We start from the raw sequence: 14,174 nt of genomic DNA, 5'->3' as shown, positions 1-14,174 counted from the left end.
GCAGACGTCGGACGCCGGCTTTTTCGCTCAATGAGCGATTTAACGCTTTCGCATCAAAACTACCCGGTTCCCAACGCGCAGGAATGTTCTCAAAGAACGCGCGCCTGGGTTCCTTCTTGTACCGACTATAATTCTGTAGTAACAAGGCGTCGTACAAACGTAAACCTACTTGTAGAAAGAAGCACAATTATTCGCTACCTACCTACATCAAACCAAAGATACCAAGAAATAAAAAAGCACGAAATAGAACTTAGATAGATTTCTCGTTTAACCCAGCACTTATAGCAACCAAATGAGCGAAAAGTAAAAAAAAAATAGGGTGACCTATCACTTCTCGAACGCGGGCTACTCGCAAGCGTATGGGGGCTATTAGCCTTTATTTGTGCATTGCGCGAGAACGTTTGTATTGTGGTGTCCTGGGAAAGCCAAGCCCGCGCGTCTTGCCTGACCTGTTAGGCTCGTGGTCGGCGCTTGGCGACGAAAGCGGGAACGGTCGGCTCGCGCTCGACCTGCGTCGTTTGCGTCGCTGCTCCTTCTTTATCGCTCGGCCTGTCGATCACGAAACGAAAGCGGTACGTCGACAGTGCACGCAGAACCCGTAACAACTCCCAGAGGAGGTCAACCCAGCGCGCCTCCACCTTCCCTCCACCTCCGCGACATTTCGCCTCCTTTCTCCTTCCCCGCAGGGAGCCTACATCGCATGCATGCAAGCACGCTCAACGCCATCTAGAATTTCCTCTAGGTGGCGTCGCATTGCGGAGTGCATATTTCTACTCATGAAAAGAAGAGACGCCGCGAACACGCACAGCGAGCCAGCGTTGCAGCGAGCACTGCAGCGGCGAAGCACAAACGGAAATGGCGCGAACGAGGTCGCGGTCGGTACATTGGTCTCTATGGTGCGATGCCTGGTATCCTGGCGCACGATTCTCTTCTGCACCTCCAGGCGCCTTCCTCCTCTGGCGTTCGCTCTCCTCTCAAAGACAAACATAATGTCGCCGATTTCACAAGCGGGGCGTGTACGTTTGCGCGTAAAAAGGTTATCGCTTTCGCGCACGTCTCAGGGTTTGCTGGTAACGCACTTCCAGTGGGAACGCCTGTTCTCTTCGGCGTTCCTTTCGGCGTCACTCGCATCAAGAAGGTCGATGAAGGCGCCACCCCTCGAAAAAAGAAGACGCTACGTTTCTCAAGGATGGACGCGGGGTGTCAATGAAGCGCCGGGATACGTTTGTCCAGAGACTGCTATAAACTTCATTGAGTCGAGGTGTAGCGTTGCATGGAGGGATGTTCTAAGATACGAAGTTAAGAGTAGAAAAGTAAGAACATCTACGATGCAAAGAGAGACACAAAAGGTAAAAACGGATTTCGCCTGTATTAGTGAATCACCGTTGTACAATACATTTATTTAAAAAACACCACTCCTATCGTGAGAGGAAGATTGGCGCACCGTGAAACATGTGCACCTTTTCAGTGAATAAGGCTGTGAAGCAATCGATCCGGCACACCCTTACACTAAAAGAGGGTGTAAAGGTGTGAGCCACAGAACTATTCACACCCTTATTCTCCTTTTGTGGCATAAATTGTTTTCCCGCACAAGCTCCCCATGACATCACGCATTATTGCGGCGTTTGTGAAGGCCCAGCCGAATGTTTAGAGGTGAAAATTCAATACATTGTTTTCTAAAGAAGGCGAAAAGTGAACGTGACACGTTTCGGTCATTTTTACTGAGCCAACGCGACCCAAAGGCAAGAAAAGATTTATTATAATATATTGAAATATATGAGGCCTAACTGGCTTACTGGCATTGCAGTTTCGCCGCTAAATATAAAAAAAGGAGCTTGAATTTTTGTTCGGCGGCAATTCCTTCGCAATGCAGCCGCCTCGGCCTGCATGCAGTCGAACTGGCGACCGTCATTCACAGCCACCGCGATGCCGTAGCCTCTAAACCACTGCTGCGGGTGACTAACGCTTTTACTTCGTACGTGCTCCTTGCAGGTTCAGGTTCTAACGACCCAAAACAGAAGCAGCAGTACCCGTACCAGCCGACCCAGCAGCAGCGGTCCACGTACGACCAAACCCAGCAGCAGAAGTCCACGTACGACCAGACCCAGCAGCAGCAGTCTACGTACGACCCGAACTACGACTCGGACTACGACCCGAACTACATTCCGACCCACTACCCGCAGAGAGAGGCACCCTTCGCTATGGGCTACAATCAGCCGGGTAAGCAAGGAGTCAGCGATCAGAATTTGGGTTTCATGGCTGTCCACGTTGAACGGCTCTGCACAAACATAGAAGCGCATGTGGTGCTTCCGTACTTACGTGTGCTCAAGCAGGCTCAAAACATACCCTAGAGAATTATGCTGGCATCCGAGCAACTCTCGCTGAGAAAGATCTGTATGCGCGGGAGATCGCGGTGACCAGGCGAAGGCGTGGTGCCAGCGAGGGATGACACCCTTCAAAACCAGGCCCAGTAAACGGCAGACACGTTTGTTTACTGGCTAGTGCGGTTGTGTGCGCGCTTCAGGGGGAGGACTTGTGCAAAAAGAAAAAAAAAAGCACCGTAACAGGCACTCAAGACTGTGGCACTGGTAATACGCGAAAATGTTGTGAATGCCAAGGCGGGAGGCTGCTATGTTTGCAGTGCTGGGCATCATGCCGAGTTGCAAGCAATCTTGTGTTTAGAGAAAATCGACTTTTTTCGTCACTGGCAGCGGTAGATGAGCAGTGCCGCATTTTGGCGGCAGCTTCCCACTGTCGAGCAATGATTAATGTCGACCATGGGCATTAACCCACAAAAAAAAAGAACAAGCGTCAGAGGGCTATAAGGCGTAAGCGAAAATTCCGTTTACATTCTAGAAAGTAGGTAATTCCCCTTTACAATATTGCATGTGGTCAGTGCGTCATTCGTGTCACGCTGGGGATGCATGCTTATGTGCATGCATACTTAAGTGACGGTTTTACCCAACGTGGCTCAACTCTATTGGCGTTATGTTTGTTTCTTTTCCTTTTTGCGCGCAGGTATCGGCACCGCAAGTACTGGTAAGTTGACGTAAAAACGTGCTTCAGTTTAGATGTGGGCGAAAGCGATTCAACAACGAAAAAATACTCCGGTTCTGAACGTGCGTATTAAGAAAGAACCCTTAGGGCGGATTTGCTCGTAAGAGAAAATCCGAGCCGATCCGAAGATGGCAAGCCAGTGGTCCAGAGCTCTTAGCGAGGAAACGCTTCGCGAATTCGGCCCCTCATTTAGAGCATCGATGCGGCTTGGAAGGGAGGCATGAACGTGTTAAGAAGCAAGTCTAGAAAGTCTGTAGGCCTGAGGTAAACTGCTTTTCCCTCCCACAAGCTTATGATAGCGCAGAAAGCACACTAACAATTTATAGGTACATCGTTAACAGGAAGCTGTAGCTCCGAGTTCCTATGTAATTATATCTGAAACGTACAAATTCCTATTCTCGGGAACTGCCGCACCAAATTTTACTTAGTTGATTGTCTTTAACAGAAAAAAAAGGTTAATATCTAGAGAATGCAGCAAGCAGACATTTAAGTTAAGCCGTCGATTATTTCGTAGAAGTACCCGCCGCGGTTGCTTAGTGGCTATGCTGTTGGGCTGCTAAGCACGAGGTCATGGGGTAGAATCCCGGCCACGGCGACAGCATTTCGATAGGGGTGAAAACAGCTTTGTATTTAGATATAGGTGCGCGTTGAAGAACCCCAGGTGGTACAAATTTCCGGAGTCCCCTATTACGGCGTGCCTCATTATGAGATCGTGGTTCTGGCACGTAAAACTATACACCTTAATTTTTATTTCATAGAAGTTTGTATAAACTGCAATATTTAAAAACGACATACTGCGAACTTTGCAACTACGTACGTTAGCAGTGAAAGAGACATCACAATTTTGTCATTTGCAGCTAATAATGCGTCCTAAATCGGACAAAGTGTATGTAATAAATACACCTTTGCAAAAGCTGCGCAGGCAGTGCCAGAAGCACAAGGCCAGTAAATCGGATATCATATTTGCCGGCTTGTTTTCCTCTACCAGATACAGTTGATAGAACTTCAGAATGTGTTTTTAGTGCAGATTTACGCATTTGACTACTTCGTGCTCCTGTATTTTTTAAGCTGAACCATTTGCGGCGGTCTCCCTAAAAAAAAATATTTACACATCTAAATGAAAGTTTCGGTTCCTTCAGGCACTATAATTTTACGTTTTCTCTCTTAATGCAACACATTTTAGCGCAGTTTGCCGAACGGCTGTTTCACAGAAGTATTTATGAGTTTTACTTGTATTTGAATAATCGGCATCGCACTGCAACTCGAGCTAAGCATTTCTATCAACGAGCTGTGTCCTCTTGGTATTTTTCGACGCCTTGTGAATGGGCGACAGCGATGGTAGATCACGAAATGAACTAGGTGCCGTCAGTGCCGCAGATGCACAATCGCAAAGAAATTTCCGAATCGCCTACTTTGGTAGAAAAAAAACGATGCTTTTTAAGTATCGTGCTTTTGGAAACTGCCCCTGTCAGATTCTCGAAAACGTAATGGCCACATGCCGATTAGGAAGCGTAAGGATGTATTTCGCAACGCTTTTCGCAATTATTTCCAGACGTTCACGAGAAGGCAGTCATCTAAGAAACTTACACCCCTTATCGCGATTGTTTGTTTACTTTGCTCGCTTAGTATAGGAAAACACATATCTCTACTTAGATTTAGGTGCACGTTCAAGAACCCCTGGTAGCGCAAATTATTCAAGAGTGCCCCAATACGGCATGCCGCGTAATCAACTCGTGATTTTGTCACGTGAAAACCTACATTGAAATATTTTAATATGCTATGTAAATTGTCTAAACTTGAAACTCTTGTTTCAGGCATTTTTGAATGGTCCCTCTAGAAATGCGAGAGATTTACAGAGGTTATTATCTGGCTGCTTCCGAATACGTTTGTTTATTGTTGCTGGTCGCCTTACATATCAGCTTACGGACCTTCGACGAGATCGCACCATTGTCTTTGACGGCCGTGATTTTTTTTATATGAGTCATGACTCAGATTCTCGAAATAAATGGCGATCGCATAACACAAAATGCTGGGGGCAGGCTATCTTACCGATGGTTCCTTGTTCAATACTTAAGGTAGCAATATTACGCGGCAGTGTAAAGTAAAAGTAGAGAAAAGGAAGAAAAAAAAGCGACAACAATTAAGAAAGCGCTGTCAAGATTTCGCTTTATTTATCAAGACGGATTTGTTTTTATTTCCGATATACGGCGAGGGTAACCAGTGATACCGCCGACATGTTTTCGGCAGTATTCGGACGGTTTGGCTTGGGAGCATTTACATGGGCTCTTGTCGCCGGCAGGTTGATCTAGTCTCCTGCTGGAGTGCGATGGTACCCGTTGCGGGCTCAAGGAGGACTCTTTGCGTGACTCTGTATCGTTTGCTTGTCGGCCTCTGCGCGCTTCCTTCATCGCTGATGAATTTGCTTATCAACTATGGTATGACTATACTGGTGGCGAGCGGTTCGCCACACATGACGTCATGGTCAGGTGTTGCATAAGGCGCTGTTAGCCGTAAGAATTCCTTACGCTATGGTCTAAATGTTTGTGCGATTCGCATTAACACAGCCATATCAGCCACCATCTATCTATCTATCTATCTATCTATCTATCTATCTATCTATCTATCTATCTATCTATCTATCTATCTATCTATCTGTCTATCTATCTATCTATCTATCTATCTATCTATCTATCTATCTATCTATCTATCTATCTATCTATCTATCTATCTATCTATCTATCTATCTATCTATCTATCTATCTTCTTTAGACCACTCTTAGAAAAAAACCTATAAGCTATAATTGAACGCTACGTAAGAAGAAACATTGTTGTTTGGTAGTAGGAGGGTACTCACAAACAGTTACATGTTTCTGACAGGAAATGTGCACCGCACGTTGTGAATATGAAATGATTACATGGCACTGTTCTTTTTTTTTTTTCAGACCCGACAACGGTGCACACTTCTTGCAATTTGACGATGTTAGACTATGTAAACCAGTGAGCAGAAGTATACGGAGCAGGGACTGTGCAATAAAGCTCATTTTTCTCCTCTGTCTGTGAATGCAACCTGACATTAGCGACTGCAGTCCAAACTTGGCATTGCAAGTTTTTGAGGGCGCTCGCCAGTTTCCGTTTATGCGTGCTAATTACAAAGACATTCTGCTTTTTACGGTGACCCTGTGGTCCGTATACTCTTGCTCACGGGTGCACAAATACACACATGCACGTCGCTTGACATAATTATTCATTGTGGCTTTGATTGTATCTTCACCTGTGGCGTCACCAACGGTTTCAGTGCTGGATTAACCAGTTATGGCGGAACATGCCCGATGTGCATCATTGCTGACGTCAGTGCGCACTTGTCGAATAACTCAAGTGTGCTACGCCTAGAATTGGGCAGCCGATGAGCCAAGCGATAAGTGACAGCACATTGTTTCGTCGGCGCTGTATCGGTTAGGAACGTCCCACTGAGCGCTGTTTTGGCGTCGGATGACAGCTGCGTGCCCCAAATGCAGACCTCGGCGACTGTTGAGAACGCGCGTTAAACTGCACTGCCTTCGAGATCGGCCAGCGAGAGCGGCCACATATCCGGCAGGAAAAACCGACCTGCTTCCGAGAAAAATGATCGCATTAAAAAATTATCTTAGACATTCCCGCCGTCATCACGCCGCTGTAATGAGGCCGTAGTCATTCAATCGCGATCTTATCGCCGTTGTCTTGGTGTCTTGCCATATTAACGCGATAGCGTTAAGGAGCTCGTGTCGCAGAAAAGCCGGTGTCGTCGGCGTCGGTTGTCGGCGTCGGCGGCGTTGACCGTGAGCGATAAATCACGGCAGGCGCTTCATAAATAAAAAGCAACTTCCAAGATTGGCCCGGTGGGAATCGAACCCAGGTCTCCGGAGTGTGAGACGGAGACGCTACCACTCAGCCACGAGTTCGATGCTTCCAAGCGGTGCAAACGCGCCTCTAGTGAATGCGGTGTTGCCTTCGAAACGAGCCGTGGAAAGTTATACTGCGGTGTATATCGGTAATTATGAACATGTAACGTACAGAAGTCACAATTACACGAGTTGCGAAGTGCGTTTCCGCTGCATTTCTTCTGCGCTTTCCGCACACGCAGAGCCATCTTGCGGCAAACACAGAAGACCCCCTCCTCTCAATGTACGGCGCTGCCCCGACAGGAGGAGCGCCGCGCGCGCATTGGGACCGCTGCCAGGCGCGTCGCGGGACTCCCTCTCCCCTGACGACGCTTCGCCGTGCTTTTCGTCGTTGCGTTGTCCGCATCAGACATCGTCACGCATTCGTTGTCAAAACATCGCCCTGGGGCCGTCGTTCCGTTGTCGTCATTCCAGCGTCGTCTTCCGGGCCCTCGTCTTGCCGTCGTCCTTACTCCATGGTTGTCGTACAGGCGTCCTCATCCCATTGTGTTCATGCAGTTGCCGTTCTATCGACGTCGTTCTCTCTTCGTTATACCATGGTCGTCTTCATACTGACATCGTCATGCCGTTCGGGTCGTAGCCGATGCTGGTGAGCAAGTCTCGTAGCGAAGGGGGGCGATCCCGGGGGTGAAGCATGTAGCAAATAGCCGAAGCAGTGGAAACCTCACAATGACCGCTACGGACGGTAAACAATGATGTCTTCGTCCGTACGGTGTATCGGTCCAATGCTTGAATGCTAATCGCATTAACCTCTATAGACATCGTGAGATGGGTTGCGCGGAAATGTTTTGTTTGCCGTTCGCAGATCAGTTACAACTTTGCCAACACAATGGCTGTATGAGGTGAACTAATGCTAAGTTTTCTTTTATTTGGCAGGTATCAGAGAGTAAGTGAACACATTTTATTGCACCAGTTATGTTATCTTAATTGGATGCAGCATGCGGTCGATGTTTAAGGTAGGTTAACGGAGAATAAATCCTTAAGCTATCCTCGGTTCTGGGTTAATTTGTCTCAAGCGTCTGTCACAAAATAAACCCATCGGTAATTCACAAAGCGCTTTGTTCCGGAGTGCTGTAACAATACGTTTTACATAATTATCAGCTGGTACTTGCTCCCACGAACAGTTCTGATGTCAGAGATTTTTCGTGAAGGCAGGTCCTCTGGTTGCACGCCTTAGCTAAGCTAAATATGGCCTAATGTAACGCACTGAATGAAAATAGCCAAATTAGCAGCGTGATAAAAGAGTGTTGTACATAGCAACACAAGCTTTCCAGCTTGGTGACCGGACATACATTAGTATTTGCAGCAACTTGCATACTTCCCGATGTGAAAGTGTAACTTCAAAGTTCCAACCGCCATGATATGAGTACTGACACCGTGTGCGACGTACGCCAACATGTTCACTTGACTACTGCGGAGCAACCATGGAACAATGTATATGATGTTTTGGAGACCAAGGAATTGCTCGCGCCGTATTCAGAAACACCTACAAGCGCTTTCGTAAAGGGAGCACACTGATAAACGTGGGTGCCGTCGTTCTACATACATTTCATTTCCTCCTGGAATTGAGATAAATTTGGTAGAGAGCACTTAAGACTGGTTACATGTGGGAATGCGAGAGCATTGTAGTCTCTTTAGTGAAATGTTTTCATTTTTGCGCGCTGAGTGGCGTACCTCAGGACCTTAATTAATGGTTTGCATCCATCCATCCATACGTAAACTTTTGAGGTGGCGCCACCTTTTTCCCATCAGCTGCGCCGTCACGTGCCCAATCACGCCAGTACTAGGCCCCAGCTTTAGTCAGGCAGATGGCGTGGACGGGACGTGTGCAGTGACTCACGCACTACGCACCCCTATAGTCAGCCAGAACCACGGGGCTGCCGTCATGTCGGCGAAGCGTGCTTCTCGATCCCTACCCCCACCCACCTTCAGAGATCGAGTACGATTGCCACCCAGACCAAAATGTGCCACCTTTTCTTTTCGAAGCCAGTAATTTACTTTTTTCACAGGGAACCTCCGTGAGAAATTTGACATCATTCCGAGCATTTTTTCACGTGTTCTTATTCTCTGCGCCGTCGGCTATTTTTGGTGCCATCGCTCGGTCTAGCCGCTACCGATGCCGGATTTTCGCCTCTGCCTTATGTGGGTAATAGCCATTGGATTTTTTTGCTTGCTTACGGAGGTATTAGCCATTGCTTACGGGGTTACGAGCCATTGCTTAAGGGGGTATGAGCCACATTTTGGGGGGTATGAGTCATCGGATTAGTCTTACCTGACGGACAAGCAGGATTCTCGTTGCGCATGCATAGAAATGCTTGTGCGTTTAGAAGTCATCCATACATATAGGTACATTATTCGCGGAGTCACCCTTTTCCATGTGGGTAAGAGAGTTAGTTAGACACACACACAATACAACCTTAGGTGTGCTTTCAGATATAACTGTATGCGAACACAGCGTTGAATGCCTTGATTAACTTGTTCTTAATTTTGCCAAAACGAATCACGAAACAAATTACTTTTTATTTGATTCTATGTATTCAGAAACCGTAACCAATACTTTGGGCATAGCGGCCAATCACAAGAAGAGCGAGGGCGTGGCTGCGTGTGACCCAGTAACGATGGACGAAAGGAAGTGCAAACAGAAAAGGATGGTTACAAAATGCTGCCCCTAACATCGCGTTTTCTTTTCATGTTTCATGACTTTCAGTTCAGAAAGCGATGCCTGGGTCCTGATGTGCTGCTGTCTCATATTCTTTGGGGGAGTGCTGATTTTCCTTATGGTCGTTTCTTTGACGCTGCGAGGTGAGTTTTCACACACCACATGTACTTACCCTAAGAACACGCAGACAGCGAAAATTATAAATACAATTCTGCAGTCTCTAAAATGTTTTTTCTACTGCTCTTGCATAGGAAAAGAAGGGTGCTGTGCGTGGATTGTGAGCATAGTGTCGTGAACCTATAATAAATCGAAACCAATAGCCTAACAAACGCAGTGCCTCGGTGATGACAGAGATGACTAAAGAAACCGTTTCCCGTTTTCTTGCTGTTTAAGCCATACCGGGAACCCGGCGAAACTTCAGCGTTTCGCCATCTACTCCGTACGATGCAATCCATGTAATACCCGGCTGCTCTGCCTCGAAGTGTAGCCCGGCCTTCAAGTCGAAACCTAATGGTTTGCCGTTGGACGGCTCCCAGCACACATGTCTGTAGTGCCACAGCAGTGGGCTGCGGTTGTCCAGCGCCTATTACTGCAGGCTCCGTGGTTCGAGAAAGAATGCCCTACCAAATGATGCAGCTCCGTGGAGTTCACGGCCATAGCGGAGATTTATTGGAGCCCTGTAAATGCGCCTTCTTCATTTGGCCACCTACACGACAACACGAGGAGGGGGGCTTCGACCTGTAGGGTACCGAGAAACATTGCCTTATATTGGCGCCAGAGGTAACCGGCGGTTAAAGATTGGGTGCAAGCTGATCCCAGAGGCAGCCACCTGTCATCGTCACACACCACTACAAATGTGGCATATATGAGGCCGTTACTGCATGAGAATCGCCTTCTCACTGTGCGCACAAGTTGGCGTTGCCTATATATATATATATATATATATATATATATATATATATATATATATATATATATATGTGTGTGTGTGTGTGTGTGTGTGCGTGTGTGCGTGTGCGCGTGTGCGTGTGTGTGTGTGTGTGTGTGTGTGTGTGTGTGTGTGTGTGTGTGTGTGTGTGTGTGTGTGTGTGTGTGTGTGTGTGTGTGCATTGACATTGCAATTGAACAGTGATGTGTGTTGCCATATCTTACGGAGCGATTTAGGGGAACGAATGCTGAAAGCAGAAATTGTCCCGCACACATTGCAAAGTGCAAAAATATTGATGCCATTAGTATGGCCGTGAAACGAAGCGACAGTTGAGCACCGAATGGCAACGTCCTGGTTAAACTCCCTCTAAAAAGTAAGCACACAAGCATTAAAGTCAGTTTATGCTGGGGATGTAACTTAATAAGCTCTCAATCTAAGCGTGTTCTGTACCATTTACTACCATGGATTACGCTTCAGGTGTGGTTGGTCGCATGTCTATCCTGGTGGGATGGTACAGGATGAAATCTACCTCAAGGGCAAGCACCTAATGGATGTGATAGAAGGCAGAAGCCACGCAATTCAGTGACACCGTCCTGATTTGTTTTCATCAGGCCAGTGGTTCGTTGTACGACAACGCAAGGCCTCACACCACAGCATCAACACAGTAACCTGCGGCCATTCCTGTTCTGCCCCATCCATCATATTCACCCAACCAATCGATGTGGAATTGCGTTTTATTTCACAGCTTGGTAGTGCCACTGAATAGGAAGCGTCATGAATATATGGAAGCAGTCAAACCTGTTTTTGCTAATGTGCTCATGAGTATCCTGGATGAATCTTTCTCATCTTGTTTGCATCACATCCAGGAACGGTGGAAGTTGAGCTTTGGTAGCTACGGGGGGTTATTTTGACAAGAACTATAATCTCTAGTTTGTAAGCTGAATAAATATTTTTTTACGAGCTCAGTCTTGGAACTTTACTGACAAGACTGGTGGTTATTGTTGAAAGTTCATTCTTACCCCCTAATTTTGAAACGTTCCTCGGCTTGAAGTTCATTGACTCCACAGAGCAGAGCACTACGCCACTATCAGACTGAAAGGGTCACCGCGCTTCAAAAACTTTCCGGGTGGCAATCCGGTGCTTTCGGGTAGACGCCGAGAGCTCCTGGTAGCAATGTTTGTGCTCAAAAAACGCAATGGGGGTTAAAAAATCTGAGTGAACACACCAATCCAAGGGGGGGCACTGCGACGAGTTTTAACGTAAAACCCAGCCACGACCTTTGAAAACGTCCACTTGCAAAAGCGCTGCTATTCAAAGCGAATCCAAGGTTTAACTGGTCAAAGGTCGACATAAGCGAGACATGCTTGGAGTATTGGTGGACAAAGAAACCGGGAAGAAATAAATAGAGCAGGGTTAGTTACAGGCATGCCTAATAACAAGACATAGAGATAAATGTTTTAGTGAAGAAAGAAAGGGGGAGCTAAGCAAAGCGTTAGACGGCAATAACTGGGTATTATACCCGAGTAGTGTAAGCAGGCCAGGTGAATGTCACAATCATGCTCTGGAGGGGATGCATTAAGAAATCATAATGCTGCTCATCGTTATCATCATCATTCATCATATTGTGCGATGGACCGTTCACGAATACGGGGAGTAGTATCTTGAATTTCGCACCGATGACTCCATTGGATATTTTCAGGCTGCTGCTTCAGGCAGGATTTTTTCCGACCAAACACTCCAAGCCTAGGACTTCTTGCCCTTGAAACGCGTTTTTGCAGAAGCCATTTTCGGAGCTGAGAACAAGAAACGACTTCCTAATTTTTGATTATCTCGATTTCCTTCGCGTCCGTGTGGAAATGTGGACTCGTAACGACTTACGCATAACGACTGGTCGCATCTTTACACAGGGCCACAAAAAAATGTATTTGCAATAGCCATTGGAACTTGGAAATTTGAGTTACACAAGGTTATTTCTTTCTCTTTCTTCAGGCAGTGAACCAGACGAGGATGAAGACGATATATATCGAAGAGAAGGAGGAGGAAGCAGTAACTCAACATATACCTTGGTAAGCTCGCTTGGCGTGAGTTGAAGATCGATCGAGCCCCGACGAACCGTGCTTTTACATTTAAACAAGCAATAATTTCAATAAAAGTTCTGCGCTATTTCTGAAAATGCTGCTGGCAAGTCTTGCTTACGTGTTTAGCAGCTGCAGGTCCTTGCGCGCAGGTTCGGTCTATATATACCGGGTCAGTTTAATGACATCATTCCTTTTTAGTTTGTTCTGTTCATTTATTACCATGCACCGTTCACGGCCACTCGATATCGCTGCTAACTTGGGCGGCGAGCCACTGAGACCTCTGACGAAGCGCGAAATGGAACACCGTAGTGATGCAACTGTTCGTTATCCCGGCCCATGATTAGCTTGAATTTCGAGGCTATGGTATATGATTGTGTTCGCTACTTAAATGCAATTGTCTTCAAAGACGACTCCGTTTTGTTGAATGCTTCCAGACCACTTGCATTCCGAAATATCCATCGTTATATGCAGCACTTGTAGACTAACGTTGCATTCACACGCGCTAATTTGGACCCTAAGCCAAGCGCCCCGTGTGACCCACTTGCTTCCCTACCTATTGATTGCTTATTTCGGCTTGCCAATAGTGGGAGCGCATTTGTTATCAGTTCTGCCAGGTCCTGAACTTGCGTTTCATACGGAATCAGCCACGTCATATGAATGGTTTGTTATTCTTGTCAAGCTTCCACCTCCGAAAGCGATGTTGGGGAACCGCGGGCCAAATTGAACGAATCATATCTCGGAACAGAAGCGATCTGACAATCGACAAATAGTAGCCTTCGAATACTATTCTCTTCAAGTACCTTATATGAATGTATGCAGTGTAATCGTAAAATTCGGAGTTATAATTAACCAATATTCGTTATATATCAGTATACTTATCTTTTTACGCGTGAATTATCCGAAGCGCATATATCCACATGTGGAAGCATCACGCGAATCTAGCGTAGGTTTATTATTAAGATTTTGTTTATCGTACAACATTGGATGTCCAGTATCATTATTGAGCGCTCGTGGAGATTGAAAATTTTGAATACGAGTGGACTGCGTTTAGGTTTTAGATTTTTTTCGCACTCGAGCATTGGTTATTTGATGTTACGGAATACCCGTTGATAGACAAATACGTGGATTTAAAAAGGGTAGGCAGAACTTGCGGTAAACCTTACCTATTCCGGACCTCCTAATGCAGTCTTGCAGTAAATCAGTCCTGCTGAGACATACCATTCATGAGTGAAGGCAGGGTTTCGAGAGACCAGGACCTTCTGCAAAAGTTTGTGATCCATCGTTAATTTCATGGCCGCAATTCCCATATGTTTTCTACAGGATACTAGGTGAGCTATCGGTTAGCTATTATACTTAGCTGAGGTTACCTTGGCCACAGGCATTCACACCTTCTGAGAAGAAAAACTATTTGCTTGGAAAAGACTTAAAGGGTGCGAAATGGGGTATTCCGGTATCAACTGATTTCGCTTTCTGTTAACGCGTCAGCATTTTCAGCGTTCTTCGATCAAATTCGA

General features: G+C 46.4%; 1 protein-coding gene across 1 annotated transcript in view; it reads left to right on the top strand.

The window, feature by feature from the left end:
• Positions 1–2,107: 2,107 nt before the first annotated feature.
• LOC135912629 (location of vulva defective 1-like) overlaps positions 2,108–14,174 on the top strand; it is a 34,773-nt gene continuing 22,706 nt past the window's right edge. The window contains exons 1-4 of the mRNA XM_065445119.1: positions 2,108–2,220; positions 3,019–3,039; positions 9,703–9,797; positions 12,572–12,648. Of these exons, the coding sequence (XP_065301191.1) occupies positions 9,728–9,797; positions 12,572–12,648 (147 nt within the window). The 5' untranslated portion in view covers positions 2,108–2,220; positions 3,019–3,039; positions 9,703–9,727. The remainder of the gene's footprint in view (positions 2,221–3,018; positions 3,040–9,702; positions 9,798–12,571; positions 12,649–14,174) is intronic.

Source organism: Dermacentor albipictus, chromosome 7 (genome assembly GCF_038994185.2).
Source record: "Dermacentor albipictus isolate Rhodes 1998 colony chromosome 7, USDA_Dalb.pri_finalv2, whole genome shotgun sequence".
NCBI classification, from domain to species: domain Eukaryota; kingdom Metazoa; phylum Arthropoda; class Arachnida; order Ixodida; family Ixodidae; genus Dermacentor; species Dermacentor albipictus.
This window is presented reverse-complemented; position numbering and strand designations above follow the sequence as displayed.